This window comes from Ailuropoda melanoleuca, chromosome 10 (genome assembly GCF_002007445.2).
Source record: "Ailuropoda melanoleuca isolate Jingjing chromosome 10, ASM200744v2, whole genome shotgun sequence".
NCBI lineage: Eukaryota > Metazoa > Chordata > Mammalia > Carnivora > Ursidae > Ailuropoda > Ailuropoda melanoleuca.
The window spans coordinates 26,884,723-26,912,552 of record NC_048227.1 but is presented as its reverse complement, the minus strand read 5'-3'; the positions used below and the strand labels follow the sequence as shown (position 1 = coordinate 26,912,552).

The 27,830-nt window shown below is 44.4% G+C and overlaps 1 protein-coding gene across 1 annotated transcript; it reads left to right on the top strand.

Annotated features, from left to right (window-relative positions):
* Nucleotides 1-27,830, top strand: BFAR (bifunctional apoptosis regulator). Its single transcript, XM_002918064.4, has 8 exons — nt 1-216; nt 12,850-13,184; nt 14,579-14,783; nt 15,663-15,832; nt 17,931-18,075; nt 23,149-23,322; nt 24,815-25,017; nt 26,500-27,830. The coding sequence occupies exons 2-8, from the start codon at nt 12,922-12,924 to the stop codon at nt 26,690-26,692; spliced, it is 1,353 nt and encodes a 450-aa protein (XP_002918110.1). The 5' UTR covers nt 1-216; nt 12,850-12,921; the 3' UTR covers nt 26,693-27,830.

Here is a 27,830-nt window from a genome sequence, read left to right as displayed (position 1 = left end):
GGCCGGGGAGTGGCCGCTCTAGGCAGCAGGGAGGTCGCGGGGTTGAGAGGGTTGGGAGAAGAGTGCGGTTTCTCCTCTATGGTCGCGGGCCCGGGGCACGCTTCTCCGCAGTCAGTCCCAGGCTATTTCCGGAAGTGAAGTGGCCGCCTTCTCCACTGCTTCAGCGGAGGTCCGGGAGGCGGCCGGCGGCCGAGTGGGCCCGGAGGGAGCCGAGTGGTAAGCCCCCCGAGTGGCAGGGGAGGGTATGGGGGGAACCGGGCTCGATTTCGGGGCGGCGTGTGGAGAACGGCTGTGGGGGACCGGTCAGAGAAGCTGCGCGGGGCTCCTCACCCAGGCCCGGGTCCTGAGCAGCCGCGGTCCCGGCCACGGGGCGCGGACCCTTGGGTGGCCAACTTCCCCCGTCCGTCCCCGAGAGCCCCACGTCGGCACGGCGGGTCGCTGGGCCTCGTCTGCGTCCCCGAGGGCGTCAGTGTCAGAGCCGGCCGGAGGGAGGGGGTATCGCTTCCAGGCACCTTGGAGGGGAGACGAAGGGACGCTCGCCCCGCAGGAGCCCCTGCCGCAGCCTGCGGCTGCGCGTCCCGAAATCAGCAGACTCCTGATAGACTGAGCCTCGAGTCTGATTGGCGAGGCAGTTCCTGCCCCAAAGCGAAACGATTGCTCCGGTTATAAAATAGGGTAACGGACGCGCACAAAAAGGACAGTGAAACCCCAAAACTCGCACTGAGGTTGGTCTAGAACCCAGCCCTTGTGATTCCGTGCTCACGGCTCCTAATGGGAACTTGTGCTTTAAAAGAAAAAAGAAAAAAGGGTAGATGAGAATCAAGTTGTGTCCAACTGAGGCTCTTTGGCGGGGCAGGAGGAGGCCCTGTTAGTGCCCAGGGCGGCTACCCCCCAACTTTGGTGGAGAAGAGAAAGAGCTCAGACGCTGTCATGCCCTCAGCTGTCGCCGTTGGGTCCTCCCCGCAAAAGCCCATTGGTCGGTCCTTTGGGGGGTGGTCTCGATGTCACCCTCGGAAAGGCCAATAGGAAGAAGTTTTACTCTCTTTTCTGGGCACACCCCAGAGCCGGCGCTGAGTGCACGTGCCCAGTTAGATAGTTTGGTTTGTTCTTGTCAGGGCTGTTTTGTAAACAGCCGGTCTGGGTCGCCTGAAGTGTTCTGCGTTTCCCTGCCTGTCTCCATAAACGTGTTGGAAAATTGCTCTAGTGCTCGGCGCTGACGCTACTAACATAGCTGGCACTCTGTAAGTGCAACTATTAATAAGTCTAATTATTCAGTAGACTCTTTGAGAACCTATGGATAGAGTTTGTCGTTTAAACCTCCTTCAAAGTAGATATTATTATCTTGAACTTATGAATGGGAAATAGGAGGCTCGGGGAGAATAAATGTGACCTGTTTGGAACCCACATCTCTCTTTTCCTAAGAACGTACTGTTTTAAGTATACAAGCCTCTACAGGAAAAATTACAGTCTGGGAGATGAAGAAACACAAAAATAAATGTTATATTAATGCACAGAGGCAGGAAAGATTAATTTGGGTGTGAGGAGGGTTAGTCATTAAAGACTTTCAAGTGACAGGAGATTTGGATCCTGTCAGTTGAACACTTTTGACCCAGTCACGGTGTGGAGCTGCATTACAGATGACAGGAACAGTGTGATATAGAAAAATGCCCAAGAGCAGAAATTAAGAGATGGGACAAAAGTGTCCTCTGTGACTAGATGAGTAGTAGGATATAATCATCGTAATAGTAATAGCTAACATTTATGTTGCACTTATGTGCTGGTTACTATTCTAAGTGCAGTGCATATCATTTAATCCTATCAACACCCCTGTCAGTCATGTAGTATTAATATCTCCATTTTACGGATGAGGAAACTGAGGCACAGAAATTAAGTGACTTGCCTGAGGTCACACTATGAATTGGTGGAGCTGGAATTTGAAATCAGTCATTCTGCCTCCAAACTTTGTGCTCTTATTAAAAAGTGTTGTGTTGGGGCTCCTGGCTGGCTCAGTCCATAGAGCATGGGACTTTTGATCTCAGGGTCATGAATTCAAGCCCCACCATTGGGGTGTAGCCTACTTTAGGGGGAAAAAAAAAGCTGTGTTGCTTTGTTAGCAGGCCATAAAGATTCTTAAACGACAAGCTTACAACTATGAGCTTTAATTTCTTATGGTAAAGAAGGTTTTGAGCAAAGGAAATGTTTGATTAGAATTTTGCTCCAGGAGGATGATTCAGGCATTGGACAGAGGAGGGATTGGAGAGAAGAGGAAATGAGATTGGAAGTGTTAAACTTTATTTTGCTCACAGCTTACCCATACTTTGTTTGAAACGTATATTTAGGTTTATACATTTGTTTATTAGTATGTAACAGCTCTCTAGTCCCCAAACTTCCGTGTGCATAAGAATCTCCTAAGATACTTGTTTAAAATATACGTGCCTGGGCCTCTCCCTCAGATACCCTTATTCAGATTCACCAAACTCCCAGGTGATTCTTTCGGATGTTCTAAAGAAATTACTACCATAGGGGGTCAGATACATGTTGATTTGATTTTCATCTACAAATATCTAGAACCCATCTTTTTGCCAGCTACTTCAGGAATGATGATAGAATTCTGTGGCTTGATACCTGATCTCAAGCAGCTCAAGATTTGATTGGAGAGGAAAAAGAGTACTCAAACTGATAATTGAAGTATGCTTACTAACCAGTTTTTTATCACAAGTTATTGGACATCTACAGCATTTAACACAGGACAGGTCGTTAAGTATATGCCACGTAAGAGAAACGAAAGCGGACAGTCTCACAGAGAGCCAGGACACCCGTCTAGTGTGTTCTTCTCTTGCCCAGCACCACTCAGGAGCAGTAAATCATGCGGCCTCAGAGTTCAGGCAGCAAGTTAACCTCCTTTGAGCTAGTTAGCTACCTTTGCCCTAGTAATTTCTGACTCCTTCCGAAAAGAAAATCTATTTGGACAAGAGTTGATATGGTAAGAGCCTGGAAATGTTTCCCTTGTATTAATGAAAGCCCATTTTTGCCACCTACAAGAAATGCACATAATATTCTCTTTTTATTGCCGTTTTTGACCCTTGCCTTGCTTACATTTGGGCACATTTCTTTTTACTTCATAGTCACTAGATGTGGACAGTCACTCTTTGGACATTTAAAACGTCTGTAGTATTCTACCAGTGTTTATAGTGGTGTCCCCAGAAGTAGACGTGTGGTGCCAAAAATAGGCACCCCTGTTTCTTTTTTCTTTTTTTTTTTAAGTTTATTTATTTAAGCGATCTCTACACCCAACGTGGGGCTAGAACTCATGACCCTGAGATCAAGTTACATGCTCTGGGGCGCCTGAGTGGCTCAGTCGTTAAGTGTCTGCCTTTGGCTCAGGTCATGATCCCAAGCGTTCTGCAATCGAGCCCGCATGGGGCTCCCTGCTCAGCAGGAAGCCTGCTTCTCCCACTCCCACTCCCCCTGCCTGTGTTCCCTCTCTCGCTGCCTCTCTCTGTCAAATAAATAAATAAAATCTTAAAAAAAAAAAAGTTACATGCTCTTCCAACTGAGCCAGCCAGGCGCCCCCTCACCCCTATTTCTGTTGTGACTGTTTCTGCTTATTTATCTCATGGAACCCCATGCTCATCCTAACAGCCACAAGCTGGAGTTCATGTTCCAAAACACAGTGTTGTCATATCCTAGTTATTTCCTCCAGTTTGGACTTCTCAACTTCATAGTAGCAGCATAAAGGAGCAAATTAGTCCTTTGAACCATTAGCTATTACTGATTACCTCTCTGGAATAATGTGAGGTCAGGCTTTAACTCAGACCATGATTCAATACCTGGTTCTGCCCTATATCAATGAGGCCTCCATTTTCTCATCTGTAAAATGAAGATGAGAATAATAATTATCTCATAGGATTACCTTTCACATTATAAGGACTCAGTAAATATTAGCAATTGTCATTATTCTTTGTTGTCACATAATATATAATAAAAAGAAATAAATAGCCTAATTAAAGGCCCATATAAAGCCAAAATGTTTGTATTCTTTTTTTTTTAAGATTTTATTTATTTATTTGAGAGAGAGAGAGACAGCCAGCGAGAGAGGGAACACAAGCAGGGGGAGTGGGAGAGGAAAAAGCAGGCTCCCAGCAGAGGAGCCTGATGTGGGGCTCGATCCCATAATACCAGGATCATGCCCTGAGCCGAAGGCAGACGCCCAGTGACTGAGCCACCCAGGCGCCCCAAAATGTTTGTATTCTTGCAGCGAAACATGTTTGCTAAGGAGTGATTGAGATCATTTTTTCAGGCTGGAATTCCAATAAATTAGCCCTCCAAAGGATTAGTCCTAAAACATTAGGTATGTACTATCGTCACAATTAACGTTTTGTGTATATAACTGTAATTATGTATCACTGAACAAAGCATTTTGAAGATTATGACTTCTAAAGAGTTAACAATCATTACGTGAGATCTTTATAAGGTAAGGAATACAAATTGTCCACTTAAACTCAGAATTAATGCATTATTCTTTGATAAACTCAATGCAGATTATTGTCTTAATTGCCATTGGGGCGACTAAGGAATTGAACAGGTGACAGTGCTACCACCTCCTTCTAGAGAGTAGCCCTCTAGATGAATCCACAGATGAGTTCTTGACCAAGTCAAACAATTTTCCTTCCACGGGAGCAGTAGCCAAGTTCCCCGCAGGTTCTTTAATCACCCAGAATAATTGGGAGATTGTATGTATCCCAGCCCTTTTTCTTCCTTCATAAATTTTTCAGATAACTATAGCATGTCAGTTAGGTATTTCTTTGGGGAAACAAAATGTTAGAGCAATAGAGATCTTGGAATTGCCCAATTCATCAGACTGTGATCAGTGTTTCCTATCAGTTGTGCCAACAGACCAAACCCATGAGCATTTTAGAAAAGGCCAACTAGGGGCCCCTGAGTGGCTCAGCCGTTAAGCGTCTGCCTTCAGCTCAGGGCGTGATCCTGGAGTTCTGGGATCGAGCCCCACGTCGGGCTCTTCTGCTGGGAGCCTTCTTCTTCCTCTCCCACTCCCCCTGCTTGTGTTCCCTCTCTCGCTGGCTGTCTCTCTCTCTGTCAAATAAATAAATAAAATCTTTAAAAAGAAAAGAAAAGGCCAACTATATAGTTTGTTCGTGTCATATTTTACATATTCATGTTTTCTAAAGCTTTATGCCATTTCTTGATGCTGATATTTTAGAGATGATATTTTCCTCAGGAAGTAATATCTTTCCAGGTGCTTTAAAAGTTACATTGGTGAGAACAAGTTGTTGATTATATGGCATGAGCGTAAGAGCAACTTTCGCGATTCCTCACTTACACGGTTTGGGAAGTGTCACACATCTGGATGCGGAAGAAGAGACCACATTTACTGAACACTTCCAATGTGCTGGTGCTTACATGTGTCTCCTTAGTGCTCATGACAGCTCTGTGAGGTCTGCTGTGGTGACCCCATTCCTTACATATGCTAATGGGAGACTTAGAGAGAATGACTAATTTTCCCCGCAGTCTCATGGCTCCTAGTGAAGCTGGGACCCAGAACCTGTCTTCTGATTTTAAAACCGAGGTGTAGACATCATTGTTACATGGTGCCACGTTAGCTATTATCAGAAGAAAAAAAAAATTACACTGTTTCTCAGAACCTGGAAGTAAATAACTCCAAAATATTAAAGCAGGTGTCTTAAAGGCCTGTACTAAATATTTGATACATAGAAGAGCCCACAAACTCTCACTTCATTCATTTTGACCTCGATCTCTGGGAATATGAGGAGAATAAAGCCAACTTAGCATTTTTAGACTTGCCCTCAGATTCAGCCAGAGCCTTTCGCACGTGGAATCTACTGAATGGGGGTATCTGGCCTCTGAGTGTAAAACAGAATAGAAGCAGTCATTTAGAAAACTTTGTGGAAGACCTCAGAGGCACTTTCTCAGCAGTGATGGTAAGAAACCTACCTGCACATCAGGAAACAGGAAAACTGTAAGCTGATCGAACTCCTGAAGCCTGCTAGCCTAAGACCAGTTAACCTAGATGGAGCGCCTGGGTGGCACAGCGGTTAAGCGTCTGCCTTCGGCTCAGGGTGTGATCCTGGCGTTATGGGATCGGGCCCCACATCAGGCTCCTCCGCTGGGAGCCTGCTTCTTCCTCTCCCACTCCCCCTGTGTGTTCCCTCTCTCGCTGGCTGTCTCTATTTCTGTCAAATAAATAAATAAAATCTTAAAAAAAAAAAAAAAAGACCAGTTAACCTAGAAACCTCATACACTCATCAGGAGACTCTGAAGGCATCAGCTCTGGGAGAGGTCATGAAAACACATATTCACCCAGAAATGCCCAAGGTCAGGCAAGAAACAAATGAGGAAAACAGGTGGGTGAGGACTAGCAAACCAGAGCAGGCCTGCCCTATCTGAAGGGTGCAGCTGCTGAGTTTCTCAGCTCCAGCTGATTCTTGTCACTCCATATGACATCCCAGTCTTGTCAGGTCTTCTGACTTTTTTCAACAGAAGCCAGGAGTCTGGATTTTTGTGTGAAATCAGATTTTTTTTATCCCCGGCACTAAATTCAAGAGAAGGGAGAGAGGAGGAAGAAAGAGAGGGTTAGGGAGAGAGGGAGAAAGAGCACCATGTGAAAGCCTATCCAAAGGCCACATGTCACCAAAGTGGAGTGGTGGCTGCCCGTGTGGAGACTTCCAGACAGAGAGGGTGGAAGCTCCTGGCAGTAATACCGCATCACCTTGGAAACGCTCACCTGGCTTCATTATAACCACTCTAGGAAGCAGAGGGCTGTAGAACATTTAAAAAGTCTTTATCCTGGGGGCACCTGGGTGGCTCAGTCGGTTATGTGTCCAACTCGATTTCAGCTCAGGTCGTGATCTCAGGGTTGTGAGATCAAGCCCTGCTTCAGGCTCTGCGCTCAGCAGGGAACCTGCTTGAGAGGCTCTCCCTCTCCCTCTGCTTTTTGTACTCTCTTTCTCTCACCCTCCCTCCCTCCCTCCCTACTTTTCTCTCTCTCTCTCTCTCTCTCTCTAAAATAATAAATCTTTAACAGGGCGCCTAGGTGGCTCAGTCGGTTAAGTGTCTGCCTTCAATTCAGGTCATGATCTCAGGGTCCTGGGATCGAGCCCCACATCAGGCTCCCTGCTAAGTGGAGAGTCTGCTTCTCCCTCTCCCTCTGCTTGTGCTCTGTCTCTCTCAAATAAATAAATCGATAAAATCTTTTTTTAAAAAATACGTCTTTATCCTGGGGCTTCTGGGTGGCTCAGTCAGTTAAACCTCTGACTCTTGGTTTCGGCTCAGGTCATGATCTCAGGGTCATGAGATGGAGCCCTGCGTGGGGTTTCAACACTCAGCAGGGAGTCTGCTTGGGATTCTCTCCCTTTCCCTCTCCCTGCCCCTCTGTTGCTTCCCGCTGCATGGGTGTGCACACTCTCACTTGCTCTCTCCCTCAAAAATAAATAAAATCTCTAAAAATGAAAAAATAAAATAAAAACTTTTTATCCTGGTGGATAAACAGTAGTTTTTAACTTTATTTGGGTCTTGATCCTCTTTGAGAACCTAATAAAAACTCTAGATTTCCTTCAGGCAAGTGCTCACGTTACACAGTCTTTTTTTTTTTTTTTAAAGATTTTATTTTATATATTTGACAGAGATAGAGACAGCCAGCGAGAGAGGGAACACAAGCAGGGGGAGTGGGAGAGGAAGAAGCAGGCTCCCAGTGGAGGAGCCCGATGTGGGGCTCGATCCCAGAACACGGGGATCATGCCCTGAGCCGAAGGCAGACGCTTAACGACTGAGCCACCCAGGCGCCCCCACGTTACACAGTCTTACGCACAAACACAAGCCTGGCATGTAATTTCAGAGCATGCATAGACCTCTTGACATGCCTCTGCAGACATCAGTTGAAGACCCCAATTTGTATCCGGAAACCACAGCTCTTCAGAGTGACGCAGTCCCCAGAGGTTTGCTGTACTCTTCAATTCTGTGGTGTTCATCCTGTCATTTTAAACTTGTCTCTGTTTGCAGTTTTTGCAGACTTTTCCAAACTCCGGCATTCTTAGCCCTTAGTTTTATTTTTTTTTTATTTTTTTTTTTTAAAGACTTTATTTATTTGACAGAGAGAGAGACAGATGCGAGAGAGGGAACACAAGCAGGGGGAGTGGGAGAGGAAGAAGCAGGCTCATAGCAGAGGAGCCTGATGTGGGGCTCGATCCCATAATGCCAGGATCACGCCCTGAGCCGAAGGCAGACGCTTAACCGCTGTGCCACCCAGGCGCCCCAGCCCTTAGTTTTAAACTAGGTAATTAACACTTGTCATTTCATGTGATACTTAAATGAAAGTGTATCCCTGTGAAGATGGCACAGGGGGTAGAGAATGGAATGAATCTCCTCCCCCAGTCCTCTCTGGAGCCTTGGAGACAGGGAAAAGAAGACAGTAGGCCACAGGGCCATTCTAATGCTTACTTGTGAAGGCACTTGGAAAGAGCCTGCAAAACCCTCTCTCAGCTCCCGCTGTGGGCCAAGTTTGTAGCGAACATCCATAAACATCCTCAAGAACACTGGCTTTCTCAAAGAGGCCTTTAATCATTGCCAGGGCGGGAGGGTGTGTTGACCCTCAGCTTGGAACTTCAATGTCTGAGCTACATTTTATCACTTAAGAGATACCTTCTTCCTCTGAAAGCGCTGCTTTCCCTCATGGAAATAACCCAAAAGCAAACAGACAGAAATAGCAGAAGATCAACCGACTTTGGTTTAGATGTGTATTCTTTCTATGTTAGCTTTCACATTTTGAATTTAGGGTAACCTGAAACGAGCAGCATTCCTAAGATATAATCAAAGTCTATGCAGTTTCTAGTTTGTTAAAGACAATTTTAAGGCAAAGTTAGTGGCCACTTCAGCTTTTCATTGTAGATGCAATACGGGGTTTGTTTTCTGTCATGAGAAATAAACTTTAAGGGATGGTAAAGTAAGGAACAGCTTTTACCTTCTAGTTTTCAAAGGCTAATTGGTGAGGGCCACCTGGGTGGCTCAGTCGGTTACGTGTCTGCCTTTGGCTCGGGTCATGATCTCGAAGTCTTGGAATCAAGCCCTGTGTCGGGCTTCTTGCTCAGCAGAGAGTCTGCTTCTCCCTCTCCCTCTGCTCCTGGCCCCCCATGGTCGTACTGTCTCTCTCTCTCTCTCCCTCTCTCAGATAAATAAAATCTTTTAAAAAATAAATAAAAGGCTAATTGGTAAGAAATGAATTTCAATACATATTGTCATTTCTCTGCAAATGACTGCAATGCATACACTTGGCCTCATTCTTAACTCCCAACTACAGTTTTGTATCTCCAGCTGCTCATTTGACAGTTCTACCTGGAAGCCTTACCATCACCTCAAACTTAAGTTTTCTGAAGTTCCACTTCTTTCTAAGTTTGGCCCCATGTGCTCACAGTAACCCATTTCCACCACAAGTACCTTTCTTCTTCTCTGGCTCTGACACCTAGGCAGCATCTTTGATTATTCTTTTTCTCTAGTCACTGGAGCCCATAAATTATTTTCTTAATGTCTCTCGGATACTTTGATCCCTTTCTTCATCACCTTTCATTCCTTTGCTGTTTTCGTTTTTTTGTCGCCTTCGTCCCAGAAGTGATCTACATTTTACTTCTAAGCCTTCCTAGTCTGGCCCTCCTACCTGAGGGGATTTATCATCCTCAAGCGCAGCTTTGCTGATCTGATTGCCCCTGAAACCTTTATGAGTTCCCATTGGCCCACCTGTCATTAACTAGGCACACAAGACCACCGTATCAGACCTGTAGCTCTGGGTCACTCACTGCTCCCCATGAAAACGCTGACCGCAGTGCCCAAGTCAGGCCCCTCTTTTCTGACTCTTTGCCCAGCCCTCCCTGGAAACCTCGGGGTCTTTCCTCTGACACCAAATCCAGATGAGATCCTAAATATACTTAAAGGGCCTCCCCAATGCCCAGCTCATAGGACATGCTCAATAAATAGCAATGGTTCAGGGCACCAGGGTGGCTCAGTGGGTTAGGCATCTGCCTTTGGCTCAGGTCATGATCCCAGGGTCCTGGGATGGAGCCCCAGGTGGGGCTTCCTGCTCAGCAGGGAGTCTGCTTATCCCTCTCCTCTTCCCTCCCCACTGGTGCACAAGTGCTCTCTCTTTCTCAAATAAATAAATAAAATGTTTAAAAAATAATAATAATAAGCAAATAAATAAATAGTGGTTCAATTAATATTTCTTAGGATAATGTTCTCCCCATGGCAGTTGTTTAATCAGCATTAGCCAGATAAAGGAATTACTTTATCAAAATGATTCCTTTTTCTTAAAACCTGTATAAGATCTCCCACTTCCTTAGCGATTTGAAGAGACTGCCCAAAGGAAAGCACTTAAGATTTTTTTTAATGCTCCTAAACATACAAATAATAAACAAATATGATTGATTATCAGAAATGATGTAGTTTGTCATTAAGAAAATATTTATTTGAGCTCTTCCAGAAAGAACAATTGTTTGTTTTTCTGAGATTTTATTTTTAAGTAACCTGTACACCCAGCGTGGGGCTCAAACTCACAACCCCGAGATCATGAGTCACATGCTCCACTGACTGAGCCAGCCAGGCGCCCCAAAAAGAACAATTTAGGCCTCTACAGAAGGTTGCTCCCCTCTATTGTGAATAACTATATTAATATAATTATTATGTTTTAAAATTATCTTTGCCTAATTATCTTTTTAGTACTGATGAGGAATCTCTATTCCACTTTAACACTGAGTTTAAAATTCAGTTGTGTTTATTCTTTGAGTTGAAAATCCCTTGCTGGTATTGAGCCAAAAGGAATATAATGTTTTTGCCTTTTTTTACAATTTCATATATATTTTTACAATTATTATAACATACATTTTCATTAAGAACAACCTGATAAATACAGAAAACCAAAACCAAAAGAATCACAGCCCTCCCCCCACCCAACATACTCACACCCACTACAAATACTTCATTGTATTTTCTATTAGTCTTTGCTTACAGATTTGCTTTTTTTTTTAAGATTTTTTTTATTTATTTATTTATTTATTTATTTATTTATTTGGGCAGGGGAGGGAAGTAGAGGAGGGAAAGGGAGAGGGAAAGAATCTTAAGCAGACTCTGCCCTGAGCACCAGCTGTCGCTGGGTTCAGTCTCACGACCTGAGATCACAACCTGAGCAGAAACCAAGAGTCAGTTGCTCAACCAACTGAGCTATACCTAGGTGCCCCCAGATTTGCTTTCAATATAATGCTCTATGTAAGTAGGTAAGTGCTCTCCGTAAAAGGTGATGCAATCCCAGGCCCCCAGTGGTTCAGTCAGTTGAGCATCAGGCTCTGGGTTTCAGCCCAGGTCATGATCTCAGGGTCTTTTGATCTAGCACCATGTCAGGCCCCACGCTTAGTGGGGAATCTGCTGGGGTTTCGCTCTCTTTCTCTTTCTGTCTCAAATACATAATTAATAATAATAATAATAATAATAATAATAAGTGATACAATTCTCATGACTATTTGAAAAGGAGGTAAACTGCTTCCGTATACGGTTTACTTACCACATACCAGACTCTCTACGAGGCACTTCACTTGCATTCTCATGTTTAATTCTTACACCTTCCCAGTGAGCGTAAATGCTTTTACCACCCCCACTCATACGTGAGGAAGCTGAGTCTCCAAAACATCCAGTCCCCACAGCTAGTGAGTGGCAGAGATAGAGTAAGACCCCAGGCAGCCCAGCCCTGGAGCCTGTTTCTCAACCACTGTACCTGGAATGTGTAAAAACTTGAGCCCGTCTGCATGACCCCTATGGGTGACTTCCTTTGTCTTCACAATAGCAAGGTGAAGACACCCTGACCCGCCAGCGCTTCCACTGTGGTAATGCCAGGAATAGTGTGAGTCATCATTCTTTAGCCCCCATTTACACCACATACCATCCTTGGCACTTTACTTTCAATGTCTCTAATGCTCACAAGAAGCCTTGAAGGTTTCTGTTAACCACCATTACACAATCGAGAACACAGGGCTCATAGAGCTCAAGTAACATGCGTAGTCATGGAGCATGATCGAAGAGCTAGGATTCTAACTCCATTGTGTTCTGCACGATACTGTCTCTCCATAAAGCAATCTCCTAAAACCCAGAGAAGAACAAGAAAAGTATGGTCCTTTGCCGTTTGCTTATTAGCAACATTAGCATGTTTCTGTGGCACCAAATTGGCCAAATCCAGAGGGCATGACGTGTTTGGATTGATTTGGGGGAAAGGGTATATTGAGCCCCAGTGGAGTTGATCTGGCACAAGGCATCTCAGAAAACAAGGATTCACTCACTTTTTGGTACTATTCCTGTAGGAGCCTCTGCAATCATATGTTTATGAAATAAATAATTACCTAACGAGAAGGCAGATTTGTTTGGATAAAAAAAGGCATTATTTACATGAACTACATCTGTTACTACCAACTTCAGACATTTTACTGGCCCAAAACGCTGTTTTGTTTTGTTTTGTTTTTTAAAATCATATACACGAAAGGACTTGAGAAATTTAATTGGGAAAACTGAGGCCAGAGGAATTACATTAGTGAAAGAGAAGGATCTAGAATTCTCCACCGCCCCCAAGTCCATCGAGCTTTCCACTACATTGTTTTGCTTCACCTAATTTTCAGAAGTATGACAGAGCAGGAAGAAATTCAGCGAGGTTTATTTGGTTTAGGGACTGTGAATTTTTAGACATTAAATTGGTCACATTTAAAAGTCGGCTTTAATAGAATGGCAGTAATCTCAAACACCTGCTAAACTATTTGTCCGAGTTCTGTTGTTGTCTTTTTCTTCTAGATTTAGTGATGCTTTGCCACAGCTTCATAAGTCTGAAGTTTTCTGTGCCTGTGCATCCCAGAATTTGATAAGATGGAGGAGTCTCCGCAGAACAATCCGAACACTATGACCCACGAGAAGGGTGACCCTCTCCAGAGCACCAGCCCTCAGATTTCCATTAGTGAATTTTCTTGCCACTGCTGTTACGACATCCTGGTTAACCCCACCACCTTGAACTGTGGCCACAGCTTCTGCCGGCACTGCCTCGCTTTATGGTGGGCCTCTTCAAAGAAAACAGAGTGTCCGGAATGCAGAGAAAAATGGGAAGGTTTTCCCAAAGTCAATATTCTCCTCAGGTAATGCTCAGTCCTTATCGGTAGCCCATACAGCTGGCACAGTGTGCCTCTCTTCATGGGGACAGCCATGTTTGAGAGGGCCAGAGGCACAGAGCACCCCCTCCTCTGCCATGATCATTCTAGATCTGCTGGTGTGTGAGTCGGGGAGCTCAAGGACTGCAGATCCTGACTCCCTTCCTCACAGGTGACCGTGATCTGTTTGTGATTGTTTATCATAAAGGAGAAAAAGAAACTCTGATTATCGGATATTGCTTATTATCCTTTGTCATATAACACTTTATTGATCTGTATCCACCGAGGACACCCTGGGTCTGATAGAGAAAGTGGTATGACTGCACAATTCTGTACAAATCAATTTGATGCTGATTTTCTTCATCTTTGACTAAACTCTGTTCCAGTTTTCATATCAATAGAGGTAGTTTCTCAGGCATAGTCTCATAAAACAAATGGCAAGACCTTTCAGATAGTAGGTTCTTTTCTGCTTCTGTCCATAATATTTATAATGTACTTGTGAGGTCTTTGAGGCTAAAATCCTTGCTTTTCTTCTGTTGGCTTCTTGATACCAACAGAGTACCAGAAAGTTCCATGAAAACATTAACCTAATATTCTCTTTTTTGTATGAGATATATTTACAAACTCTTTGCTTTCACCTGTCAGCCTGGTTTACCTGAAGGTTGATCTTAAATTGAAAGAAGATTCTCTGATTATGTGTAATTGAAAATAGAGACCAGTAGGAGGACCTAATGGTCTTCCTCTTACTACTCAACTCAACCTGTTTTCTTTTTTATGAATTAATTTTTAATAACATAAGCAATACATAGATACCTTTACTTGTTTATATTCTTTTTTAAAAATTAGAATAATTACTGATAAAGTTAAAAACCCCTTCGACCTCTCCTTCCCCATCTTGCCATCCTTCCTTCCTTCTTTTTTTCCTGAGTCATTTCAGTTATGATTTAGTTATGATTTCCTTCAGATTTTTAAAAATACTTTTATACATATGTGTGCCAATAGGAAATGCAAATATTTCCTCACGTCATGGTGTACTATCTGTATGGTTTTACATTTTACTGTTTTCATTCAATGATATGTATGTCTTAAATTTATCTATCTAGATACAAGTGATACCCAGTAAATTCATTTTTAAAACCATGTAGCATTCCACTGTGTGAATAGACCATGTTTTATTTGACTGTGTCTCTAACTCTGGACATGTAAGTTGTTTCTCATTTTTTGCTGTTACCATCAGGGCCATAACCAGCCTTCTTGTCCATTCTTATAAAGTGCTTGTATATTATTAAATATGGATTGTTAGTTTGATTTTAGCCTTTAAACATGATAAGTATATTTAGGCAAACAACTGTCTTGTGATTCTTTTTTTCTATTCTCCATAGGGATGCCATTGAAAAATTATTTCCTGATGCCATTAGAATGCGACTTGAAGACATTCAGCAGAATAATGACATAGTCCAGAGTCTTGCAGCCTTTCAGAAATATGGGAATGATCAGATTCCTTTAGCTCCAAACACAGGCCGAGTGAATCCACAGAGAGGTGGGGGATTCTTTTCCGGAGTGCTCACCGCTTTAACTGGTGTGGCTGTAAGTTTATCACTGTGTTTCTCTGCCCCCCTACCCCCCACAGTTTCTCCTGCAGTTAATTCTGTTGAAATTGATGGCATACCTGCGTGCAATGATCACTGCATGCATGGAGATCTGCTAGGTTGTGTGATTCTTTGGGGATGCTGCGTACTCAAGTCGTCAACGTCATAGTCAGAGCCCGGTTATTGTTAGCTTTATTCCATTTCATCCTCTTCATAACCTCTTCAATAGCCACCGTTATTACTCTCATTTTATCTGTTTATTTCTTTTTATTATTATTATCGTTATTTTTAACGAAAGCTGGAGGCCCGGCATGGGGCTCGAACTCACAACCCAGAGATCAAGAGTCGCATGCTTTCCTGACTGAACCAGCCAGGCGCCCCTGTTGTTCCCATTTTAGAGTGAGGAGACCAATGCAGGAAGGTGTTAGAACTGGAATTCAAGACCATGTCTGCCTTGATGGTCCAGCCTCGAGTGTAGTAGCACTTTACAAACATCCCATGGAGAAACTATTTCCTTTTCAGTTCCATGCTACAACAATTTAAAGGTTACACATTTTCCAGCAAAAAAAGCACATGATAAGTCCATTACGTCGGCCAAGATGTTGGGGTCAAGGGTGCAGTGCGGCCAGATGCTCTGCACTGAGTCCTGTTCCTGTCCCTGTTCCCTCATGGCCTCACCCCCAGCAGTGAGAGGAGCCCCCCGAGAGTTCTGCTCCCTGGCTCTCTGGCAGTGGTGTTGCTTTGCTTCCTTGTACTGGAGTGGCCTCCTTCCCTTCATGCTCAGCCTCTTCTCTTCCCTTCCCTGTCCCATGCTCACAGATGGAGAAGCTGGCGTCTCTGACCTTTCTGTGTGTTAAGGGCTCTCCCTCTTCCCCAGGTGGTCCTGCTCGTGTATCACTGGAGCAGCAGGGAATCTGAGCACGACCTCCTGGTCCACAAGGCTGTGGCCAAGTGGACAGCAGAAGAAGTTGTCCTCTGGCTGGAGCAGCTGGGCCCTTGGGCCTCTCTCTACAGAGACAGGTTTTTAGCGGAAAGAGTAAATGGAAGGTGAGAAGCAAGATCTTCTGACGTTTTTTTAAGCTGCTTTATTGAGATATAATCCACATACTCTTAGGATTCATCTATTTAAAGTGTACAACCCATGGTGTTCAGTATATTCACAGATGTGTGTAGCCATCATCCGTGTCTAGTTTTAGAACATTTCATCACCCCAAAAAGAAAGCTCTTACCCTTTTGCCATTGGTCCTCATAAGCCCCTCCCTCATCTGCCGGCAACCACCGTTTTCCTTGCCGTCTCGCCTATTTAGACTATGTCGTGTAAATGGAAGCAGACAGTATTCGTGACCTTTGGGGTCTGGCTTTTTCACCTCGCAGAATACTTTCAAGGTTCATCCAAGTTGTCACAGGTGTGGGTGCCTCATGCATTTTTATGGCTGAGTAATATTCCAGTTTGTGGCTAAACCACATTTTATGTAGCCATCCTTCCATTGATGGACATTTTGGTTGCCTCCGTCCAGGGGCTGTTACGAACAGTGCCGCCGTGATCCTCGGTATACAGGTTTTTGCGCAGACCTGCATTTTCAGTACTCTCTTGGAGTGGGATTGCTGGGTCATAAAGTAACTCCTTATGTTTAGCTTTTTGAGGAGCTGCCGAACTGTTTTTCCAAAGCAGCTGAATCATTTTATGTTATTGACATTTTGTGTGTTGCATGATGATCAAAGAAGCTGGTATTTACTAGTTATTTAAAAACAATACTGTAGAACTATAGGGTATTGGAAGTGAAATACCCTCATAATTCTGCTCTTCAGGGAAAACCACCGTGGTCATCTTTCTGGAATTCTTTCCAGATTTTTTTTCCATTGTTTATACAGAGATACACATAAATGTATATTATTTATTTGATTAAACTGAAAATACAATTACACTCACCAGACCTGTTTATATATGTGTATGTATATATGCACATATGTGTATATATCGGAGTCTATTTCATCTCTACCAGAACAAACCTGGGTTGTTTCCTCTTTCCTGTTCCAGACAATTCCACACAATGTTGTAGCAAATGCCCTGATATGAGGATCTCCCTAATCGAATTACCAGGCTCTGGGGAGGCCTGCTTCTGCCCATCAGCGTATCCCCTTCCCCCTCTTCCAGAGCACTGTCCATCCTTATTGGAGTCTTTCCTTCCCCGGAGGGACTGTGGAGGGATGATACTTAGTACACCATGCAGTGCCGAGAGCAGCCACAACCCTCTTGTCCCGGACGGTCGTCCACTCACTGCCCCCTGGAAGTGGGCTTTCAGCGCTTGACCCTCCTTTGGGAAAGCCAAATGCTCCCCCTCGAATCGTCTGTTTATTGTAGGAATTAGCATCTCTCCCAAATTGTGGTTAAAAAAATTTTTTTTTCCTCTACCTACCTAATACATCTTCGCATAATTACCTTCCTTCCAGAAGACAGATTCCTACAACTGGAGTTGTTGGGTCAAAGGGCATAAACCTTTACAACTTTGATGAATTTCCACATTCCCCACGTAAGGACATTGGCCTCCATCCCTCCACCAGCGGTTGTGTGCTTGCCGGGCTCTCGGCTGCTCCTGCACCAGGGTGTTTTTAACGATGAATGATTGTTGAGGTGGAGTCCTATTTTCTGATGAAAGGGATCAGATGAGGGATCTGCGATCATTTTTCTTAAATTACTACCCCCAAACAGCTACTCTTAAAATCATAACGTTTTATTGGATTTCTTTCCAATTTTATGTATATATATATACGTATTTATATATGCATATATATGTACACACACATATATATATATACACATTTTGAAAAATAGAGCAATATGTGAGAGGCTGTGCCTTGGCTGAGCCACTTTATTCCTCCAAGCCATTTTTTAGCCACAGAATGGCCATCATGCCACCTACTGGGGAGAATTGTTAAATGGATCAGTGATGACTCATGGAAATGTTTCAGAGAATCACTAGGCATTTAGTGGTTTGCTGTTACTACTGCTATGTCGTATACTAAGTATCTTACCTTACTCAAGCCTAACGTGTCTGTGCTGACAGGAAGCAAGCCTGACTGTGGAGAGTTTGCTTCCAGTATATAATCTCAAAAGAAATCTCCTGCTGCTCCCCCTCCCCGACAGGTTGCTTTTAACCCTGACAGAGGAAGAATTTTCAAGGGCTCCATATACCATAGAAAACAGCAGCCACAGAAGAGCCATCCTCCTGGAACTGGAGCGTGTCAAAGCCCTAGGTGTGAAGCCCCCCCAAAATCTCTGGGAATATAAGGTGAACTCTTCATTTTTTTAAGTTAAGAAAAGTATAGAGAATAGCCTCTCTGCCCTCTGCCTGCCCACAGCTGAGGAAAACATCACAGACACCACTGAAGCCCCCAGCTCCCCACCCTCTCTAGAGGTACCATGTGCCTGCTGCAGAGCTGGGGCTCTTTATCGGGCGTGTTTCCCTACTTCTTTCGGGGTGTGCGGACGCAGGCACTAGGAGTGCTGTTGCATGGGTCTATAACCTCCACGATAGGGGCACATGTCCTTCTGCAAGTAGCTTTTACCTCTCTGGCTCCAGTTCACTAATTTTCTCTTTCGAGCACATGCTGGTTGAGGCCTTGTTCTGTCAGTGAACCCTGGGATTCTTTCCAGTTTTGCTATTAGAAACAGTGCTGCCATAGAAATTCTTTGGACGTTCTTATGCTTGATGGTATATACTGAGGAACGGGATTGCTAGCTCACAGGCGATACACAGTTCCAACTTTATGAGTTGAAGATAAATTATTCTTCACCATGACTGCACCACAGATAAGATTTAGCAAATGCTGTACTGTGAAACCAATAGTTTTTATTATAAGATATCTGGAATATATACCAGCTTAGATCCTAAAAAAAACAGCTTGGAGAAAAATAATTACAAATGACCCATAAGTCCCTGGGGAAAAACGCTCACTCATAATTAAAGAAGTGCAAGACAAAGTAAGCAGATGGCATCGTTTTCTCCTCTCTGGTCTTGTCAAGGATAAGAGCATCCTAATCGGAGGAAAGAGACACTCACGTGTTCTCTGGATCCTAAACATGGTGCAGGCTCCGTGGAGAGCAGTCTATCAATAACTATTAAAATTTAAACCGCCCCCACCCTGTGACCTGCAATTTCACTTCTTTGGGCTTAAAGCACAGGCAGCCCGGTCTGGGGATCAAGGGCAGGGCAGCTGTGGTCCTTGACCTGCTCCTCCAGGGCCCCGTGTGCCCATCTCCTCCTTGATAAGTGACTTCATAGAGTCACAGTGAGAACTGAGCTTTGAGTCCCCAAACGTCATTCAGTGAGACGCTCCCAGCAGCATCCTTGGTAATAGCAGCACATGGAAAACAAGCAAAGTGCCCATCATGAGGACGGGTTCAGTAAAGAGGGTGCACCTGTACATATAACCATTACAGAAGAAGGTAGGAGGTGGTGACTTGGTATGCCAGTAAGGAAGGATGCCCAAAGTTGTCCTGTTAACTGCAAATAAAGAAAAGCACATTGGAAAAAAGATGCATTTGTATGTATCTGTATGTTTGCATATGCATGGAATATTTGTGGAAGGGTACGCAAACTGTTAATGTTTTCATCTAGGGATTGAGACTTGGACAGAAGGGAGAATTTTGTCAATACATTTTTGTGCCATTTGGAAAACATTGTGTTGACTATGTACACATATTATTTTAAAACTAAAAAAAACACTCGTTTCAGAATTTTTGGAGACTGGGCATGAAGGTCCTTAGGTAGAAGATTTGTTGTTTTTTGCGTTATTGCTAACCCTCTATTTGAAATACATAAAAGTAATCTTAAGATTAACCAGAATAAACGGGAACCAGTTCTGGACCCAGGCGGAATCTTATCAGTTGGCTCCTTCAGGTCTTCTAAACTGCCAGCCCCTCCCCAAGCGTGGCGATTTGACAATTCACCAATTAGCCAAAAGGTCCAAAGGTGTGTGATAAGATTCTTCCAGCCCTAGTGTCCGGGTGCAATTCCTATTCTCATTAGACATGAAAGAAACAGCCGCCCGCTGAAGTGCTATCATCATAACCACCTTACCGGGTGGTGGCTTTTCTTCCTCTTCTGATAGGAAGCAGCCAAGCGCTCACACCGGTTCAGTACCCCACTGACACCAGCCCCACAAGTAGGTAACCTGTTCATCTCCCTTTCTCTTGTACTAACCATGATGTGGCTGGCCGTATTCAGACTTTCTTTCTGGGACCAGAGCTCCTTTAGATCTTGCATATTCAACAAGAAAAGAATTGGCCCCAAGGTGATTAATTGGTGGGGGGTAAAGAATAAAAAAAGTCTTAGTATGTGATTTGTGCCCCCCTCCAAAAGACCACGGTACATAAACAGATGTGTAGTATATCTGTGGTATTACCATTTCATGGGGAGGCAGGATTATGAGAAAAAAAAATGTTTTTCAAAGGCTCCTTAAAGGGGGATAATAAAAAAACAGTTTAGGAAACATTTTTGAATGATGAATTACTCCCATGTCTATTTCCCACCTACTTTAGGATGCAGAGATATTTACTTTGGAAAATTTCAAATACGAAAGCAGGGTAACAGTACAGAACTGCTAAGTACCCTTACCAGTTACAGCAACTTATGGTCATGTTTATTTCAGGGATCCCCCACCTACTCCCACGCCTGATTGTTTTGAAAATCTATGATACCTTTTTTTTCATAAGTAAATATTTCATTGTGAATCTCTAAAAAGTAAAGATTTTTTAAAAACAAAACTAGGAGCGCCTGGGTGGCTCAGTGGGTTAAACATCTGCCTTTAGCTCAGGTCATGATTCCAGAGTCCTGGGATCGACCCCATGTCTAGGGCCCGCAGCTCAGCAGGGAGCCTGCTTCTCCCTCTTCCTCTGCCCCTCCCCCCAACTTGTTCTCTCTCAAATAAATAAAATCTTTTTTAAAAAATTTAAAAACAGGGGCGCCTGGGTGGCACAGCGGTTAAGCATCTGCCTTCAGCTCAGGGCGTGATCCTGGCGTTATGGGATCGAGCCCCACATCAGGCTCCTCCACTATGAGCCTGCTTCTTCCTCTCCCACTCCCCCTGCTTGTGTTCCCTCTCTCGCTGGCTGTCTCTATCTCTGTCGAATAAATAAATTAAAAAAAAAAAATCTTAAAAAAAAAAAATTTAAAAACAAAACTAAATTCCCTGATACCAAATAACTTGTCAGTATTCAAATGTGCTACATCTTTTTTTCTTTCAGTTCATTTGTTCCAAACAAGGTCTACCTGTGGTTATCGTGTCTCTCAAGTCTCTTGTAGTATGTGGATTCTCCCTCCCTCTTTTTGTTACCCTGCATTTATTTGTTGATGAAACTAGATAGTTTTGCCTGTAGTTTTCCCACATCTTGAATTTGGCTGATTGTCTCTCTGTGGTGTCACCTGACAGGTTCTGCTGTCTCCTGCATATCCCATAATCCAGTAGTTAAATCTAGAAGCTTGGATTGGTTTAGGTGTTTGACAAGACTACTTCATAGGTGGTGGTGTTTTCTTCCATCAAGAGGGTATGATATCTGATTGTTTCTTTCTGACGATAGCAGCCACCATGATCATTGATTCTTTACTTGAAAAATGGAGATACTATAATTCTCTCATTTCTTCATTTTTTTTAATAGAGCACAAGGTGGGGGGGCAGAGGGAGAGAGAGGGAGAATAGCAAGCAGATTCCCCACTGAGCATGGAGCCCAATGTGGGGCTCGAGATCATGACCTGAGCTGAAACCCAGGCGTCCCTCAGTCGTTTTGTTTCTTAACTTCCACATATAAGTGAAATCTTATGGTATTTGTCTTTCTCTGACTTAGTTCATTTAGCATAATACCCTCTAGCTCCATCTATGTAACTGCAAATGGCAAGCTTTCATTCTTTTTTTATGGCTGAATATTATTCCATTGTGTATGTATATATGTGTGTGTGTGTGTGTACCACATCTCCTTTATTTATTCATCAGTTTGATAAGTTTTGACATACAGCACACACCTATAAAACCATCGTCATAATCAAGCTAGCGAACATATCCATCACTCCCCAAATCTGCCTTCTGCCCCTTTGTTGAGCCCTGCTTCCCCCCTTTCCATTCAAATAAGTGCATAGTGCTTACGGACTAGTCCAACTTACGTTCCTCTAAAAACTAATGATACTGAGGTTTGTTTATATGCTTATTTGCCATCCTTAATTATATCTTCTTTGGTGAAGTAGCCATTCATACCTTTTGCACATTTTATTTGATGCTTAGTAGCATCAAGGTAAACTGAATCACTTGGAAATTACTTTTATAATCAGGAAAAATATAAATACACATTCTTCATAGCAAAATTTACCACAGTGATAAAAATAAATCACCCACAGTCCCACCTAAGAGTCAGACATGGTTTATACTGCATTTTCTCTATTTTCTTCCAGACGGTTTTCTGTGCAGAATTTAAGTGGTCCTTTTGTTTGTGTGTTCATTCCACAAACACATCTGCCATGAGCCAGGTGCTCCTCTAGGAGCAGATGCAAAGGAGGCCTGGCTTCTATGGGGCCAACAGTAGAGAGATCAGATTGCTACATGTCTTTGAATCTTGTCTCACCTAACAGTGTAACATGGGCATTACCCAAAACTGCACACATTCACTTTTCAGTCGCTGTACAAACTCTGCTAAAACATCTAATGTAACTTCATTATTTACGTTGCAGATTTCACTTTCTCTTATACACAATGCAGCACTAAACATTTTGTGCATAGAGCCTTCTGTGTTTGCGATGACTTTTATTTTAAGTGGTGCACACTCATACACTGGTTAAATTAAACTTTATTTTTTGAGAGAGAGAGAGAGCATGCATGTGAACGGGGTTGGGGGGTGCAGAGAGGGAGAGAGAAAATCTTAAGCAGGCTCCACGCTCAGCATGGAGCCCGACACAGGGCTTAATCTCACTACCCTGAGATCATGACCGGAGCTGAAACCAAGAGTCAGATGCTTAACTGACCAAGCCACCCAGGTGCCCCTAAATTAAACATTTTTAAGACTCTTTGATACAGTTTACAAAATTGTTTTCCAAAAAGGTTGGGTTTTACTAGCCACTAGGCATGCCTAGGAGTGTGCATCTCAGCTCCCCACAAGCCCTCCTGACAAAGCCATGGAGAAAGATTGGGTCTTTATTAAATGTAGCCCAACATATTGATCACTTGGACTCTTCTTGCCATTCATTCATTCATTCATTGTTTGTGCAAACCACCCACAAAAGGCTGATGGCGAAGGGCGTGAGACTGTGGAAGGAGCACGGGTGGGGAGCTGGCCGCCACGACTGTAACTCAGCCCATACCCACCTTGTCCTGCGCAGGCTGTGAACCCAGGCAGGTCGCTGTTCCTGCTGTATGCCCTCAAGAGCTCTCCGAGACTCGGTCTGCTGTACCTCTACTTATTTGACTACACAGACACCTTCCTACCCTTCATCCACACCATCTGCCCTCTGCAAGAAGACACTTCCGGGGAGGACATCATCACAAGGCTTCTGGTAGGTCTGCAGAGTGCCTTGAATGGAGTTATTCTGCTGCTCCTCGGTGTGCTCTGGAATTGGAGATGGGACTGTATCTGTCATGGAAGAGCCAAAAGCACCCAGCCTTAAGGCGAAACCCTATAAGAGCACATAAAGCAGCCCCTCCCCACTTCCAGAAGCTGGTTTTGTTTCTTGCATCACACACAGCAAGAGGGGCTGCCCTCTGGACTTGAAATATTTAGGGGGGGAGAAAAGCAGCATTGCTTTTGTTCTAAAAGAAGATAGCCTAGGTCTAGGTTGCCAGAAGGTTAGGTCTGCGAGCCTTCCAGCTTGGTCATCTGTCTGTCAAGAGGATCCCCAAAGGATGATTATTTGTCCCACCGCAGGGCAGGGTTAGCAGCCCTCCCAGTGGCCTCAGAAAAGTAGGCCTCATCCACCTCACTGATGGGAGTTGTCACATCAGCTGACCACAGGCTCCTGGCAGGGATAGTTACCCACCTTGGCTTTTGTGTCTTCGGTGTGACCCATGGAGTCCTCCAGAATTGTTGGTGGACCGCATTTAGTGATTTCTCTGTGTCTGGTTGGTCAGTCATTTGAGGTAATGTCCTTTGCATTGCTGCTCTGAGGGCAGTCTCTCTGATCTGTTTAAATCAAAAGTCGCATGGTTATAGGAATTGTTGTATATGATCCATACCCATAAATATTAAAACAGAATTCCTAAATCTCTGAAGATCCTTTTTAAAATACTCCAGTCAGGTGTCTGCCTAACTGACTTGAGCCTTGGATGTAGTTTAAAGCCTGCTGATGAGCCCCTCTGCACGGTGTTTACCTAATTACCCAGTTCCCTCCTCTTACCTGCCCTCACTGGACTGGGAGCACAGAGACCTCCCTACCTTTCCATTTTAACAACCCCAACAACCCCTGCCCGCTCATCAGGCTCACTTTCTTCTTGTAATACTTAGTATCTGTCCCATTGTACACAGTCCTGCTGAGCTCCCGTAAGCCTTCTGGATGCCTCCACGAGTTGTTTAAATGCTCTGGTTAATTATTTGTTAATATCTGTAGTTAGAGCTTTTTATCTTCCCCAGAATTACTTTTTCAAGGTGTATGTTTAATTTTTCCCATGATCTGTTATCATTCCAATGTGGCTAAGATGTCAAATTTAGAAAATTATCTGAGTCACCCATGCAGTGAGCAAGAAATTTAAAAACTGGTCTAATTTCAATTCACTGTAGCCTCATTATTTATAACTCATGCTTAGATTTTTACTTCTGAGTTTCCACCATTACATAAGAAGCATCTCTATTCAACTTCTTCGGTAACATTTATCCAGTGTAATATTAGTTATATTATAAGGTGAGCTGATGGGTGGGAATTTTGTGTTATGTTGTTGGATGTGTGGGTATTTTAATAAATGTAAAGTTCACCGTGAGGGCCACAATGTTTTATGTAAAAGTCAGTCTTCACGATTTTTTCCTTCTCTTGTGCTTATTTTTCTGTTACTCTAAAGGATCTTCGAGACCCCACATGGAAACAGTGGAGAGAATTCCTTGTCAAGTACTCCTTCCTTCCGTACCAGCTGATTGCTGAATTTGCTTGGGACTGGCTGGAGGTCCATTACTGGACATCGCGGTTTCTCATTGTCAACGCCATGTTACTCTCGGTTCTGGAATTATTCTCCTTCTGGAGGATCTGGTCAAGAAGTGAGCTGAAGTAAGTGTGTTTTTCCATGGAGACGGCTGGAACAGCAGACACTGAGAAGGACTTACTAAGTGGTGGAAGGTTCCTTTCTGAAGTAGTAGGGAAACGTGAAAACACGTTAGAAACACTGCTTGAGCAGCGAATAGGAAACTGTCCTCATGTTTGGGGGCGGGGAAGTTTTCTTGGTGCTCACTGTTCAAGAGTTTCTCCATGTATCATCCGCATGTAATAACGTACCACGTACTTCTTGGGGTGGGGGTGTGCATGAAGGATTGTATTAAGGAATATATAAGTGAGAAGAGGGTGCTTTATGGAAAGGGCACTATGGTAGAGCATAAAGAGATCTGGTGAGGAATTCTGTAGGCATGAGTTCTAATACTGCTCGGCCACTGATCAGGACAGTAATCACTTCTCTGGATTAATGCATAAAATGAGAGCATCGGGCTAGCTAGTCACAGGACTCTTGGTTGCATGTGATAGAAATCAGCCCAAACTGGCTTTCCCAAAAAGAGAAATGCCCCACCAAGGCTTCCTGCACGGCTGGACCCAGAGACCCAGATGCTGTCATGAGGACTGACCCTCTCCCTCTCACAGCCCTGCTCTTTGCTCTGTTGTTCGGCCTCAGGCAGCTCTCTTCACGCGGGGCCCATGGTCACTCCAGGCACAGATCTGAGCAGCTTAGCAACCCTGGTGGAGGGAACACTTCTTTCCCCATAGCACTTACAGTCTCAGGGCTCCCGCTCCTTTGCTCTGACTGACGCCGCCTGGGGCCCCTGCCCACCCGGACCTATCACACAGTGCTGGGGCATGCCCTGCCCCCCAGCCAGGGGCTGGCTTCAGCTCTACCGGGACCATATGGAAAAGAAAAGGGGAAGGAGGCACCAAGAAGGAAAACTCAGACAGTGTTTCCAGAAGAAAGGGGGCAGCTAGGACAGGCGGAAGTAACACAGCCCCACACCAGCACCCTTACAGCCTTAAACATACCATGACTCAGAGAGTTCTTGGCCTTGTCAGTCAGGAACAGCCCTATAATAGTTCCAAAAACCTGACAAGAATCTCTTGTTGATTTATTCATGCGCACAGTTCCTTGAGCCCCTCCTCTGCCCCTGGCTCTCTGCTGGGTGCTGCACATGTTTTGGTAAAGAAGACAGACAGTCTGGACTCTGAAGGCCCAGAGCCTCGCAGAGAAAGTATGGATATTAAATACATACAGGTGCGACCCAGTGACGAAGCAGGCCGGGCTGGGGTGGGGGGGTTCCTCACCCTGCGTGGGGACCAGGACTAGGCACCACCCGCAGGCCGAATCCTAGGAGTTGAGGACGGTGGGTCAGGCGGAGGCCCACCTCGGGCAGCAGGGTCAGGAAGCAAGGTCTCTGCAGCACGGACAGCCAGGAGAGACGCTTGGGGAGAAGGCCCAAGGCCCGAGCACTTTGGCATCATCATTAGAAAGAGCATCACAATTCCGCCTCTCAGATGCTTCTCTTCTTTTCACAGGACCGTGCCTCAGAGGATGTGGAGCCATTTCTGGAAAGTATCAACACAGGGGCTTTTCGTGGCCATGTTCTGGCCCCTCATTCCTCAATTTGTGTGCAACTGTTTATTTTACTGGGCCCTGTATTTCAACCCAATTATTAACATTGATCTCGTGGTCAAGGAAGTCCGACGGCTGGAAACCCAAGTGTTGTGACTGGCACTGCCCAGGCCCTGAGGGGCTCTTCCAGCCTCCTTGACATCGGAGCATTGATGCTTGGTGGGGGGAGGGGGGGAGCAGACTTCCTATTTCTACACCTCGTGAACAAGGTGCTGCTTTGTCTGTCAGAGACTACAACCAGGTCCTCTCTCCCTCTGCCTGTGGCCTCATGGCAGCAGGGACTGACAGCCCAGAGCTCGGCCGACACAGCAACAGCACCTCGCAACCAGCCTCCCTCCTCACAGGGACTGAGGAGGCCCGGTCCACCATGGCTGTCAAGAACCCGGGTCCCCAGAGGATGCAGTAGGGTGGCGGCAGAAGGCTGCCACGTCAGCAGTCCCACTGGACAAAGGCTCCTGGCGCGAGTTGCAGCCTGAGGCTGAGCCCGAGACCCAGCTTGTTGGGGCCCTGTCCATCCTCTAAGGCAAATTTAGGAATACCGGGAGAAGATTTTGTCATAGACATAGACAGTTGCACATAAAAAATACAGAGAAGCCCAAATCTGATAAACGATTCTGTATTATTAAAGAGTTGCTAAAAGGTTTGTCAGTTAAGCATCTAAAAAGATTCTGTTTGAGACTAGACTGGTAGTCAGACTGTCGTCAGGTTTTCCACCTATAATCATATAATCGCTGCAAGTTTGGATCCCTGACCAGGGGTTGAGTAGGATGTCAGGCAATAATGGAGTGTCATTCACGTCGGGCTGAGCTGCCTCAGTGCTACTTAAAATGATTGTTGTGGGCTTGGGTGGTTTTGTTTTCAGGAATTTAATATCCAGGATAATCTTTTTGTTCAAGGAAACATTTTGTACGTTGACCTCGCACTGTATAATGTTACTGTCCTGTTCTGATGTATAAAACAGCAAGTATGATTACACCAAGTGCTGTAATTGTAAATATGAATGAAATGAAGCAGGGCCTTTTCTTTGCTTCCAGTGTAAAGGTAGCGGTGGGAACATGAGCCGTCGGAAGATCGGCCCCGCAGAGGTAAGCTGGCGTCCACAGTGTTGTTTTGTGACTCCATGAACCCTTCATTAATCCTCTGGACCTTTGAAGATTTCCCTCAAACTTTGCATCCAAAAGTTTGAAGAAATCACTTGAAAGCAAAAATAAAGATTTTGTGTAGATAAAAGTGC

Coding starts and splice junctions, on each gene's coding strand:
- BFAR (XM_002918064.4), top strand. CDS start 12,922: ATGGAGGAGTCTCCGCAGAACAATCCGAACACTATGACCCACGAGAAG. Junction 13,185..14,578: donor AAAGTCAATATTCTCCTCAG/GTAATGCTCAGT, acceptor TATTCTCCATAG/GGATGCCATTGAAAAATTAT. Junction 15,833..17,930: donor GCGGAAAGAGTAAATGGAAG/GTGAGAAGCAAG, acceptor CCTCCCCGACAG/GTTGCTTTTAACCCTGACAG.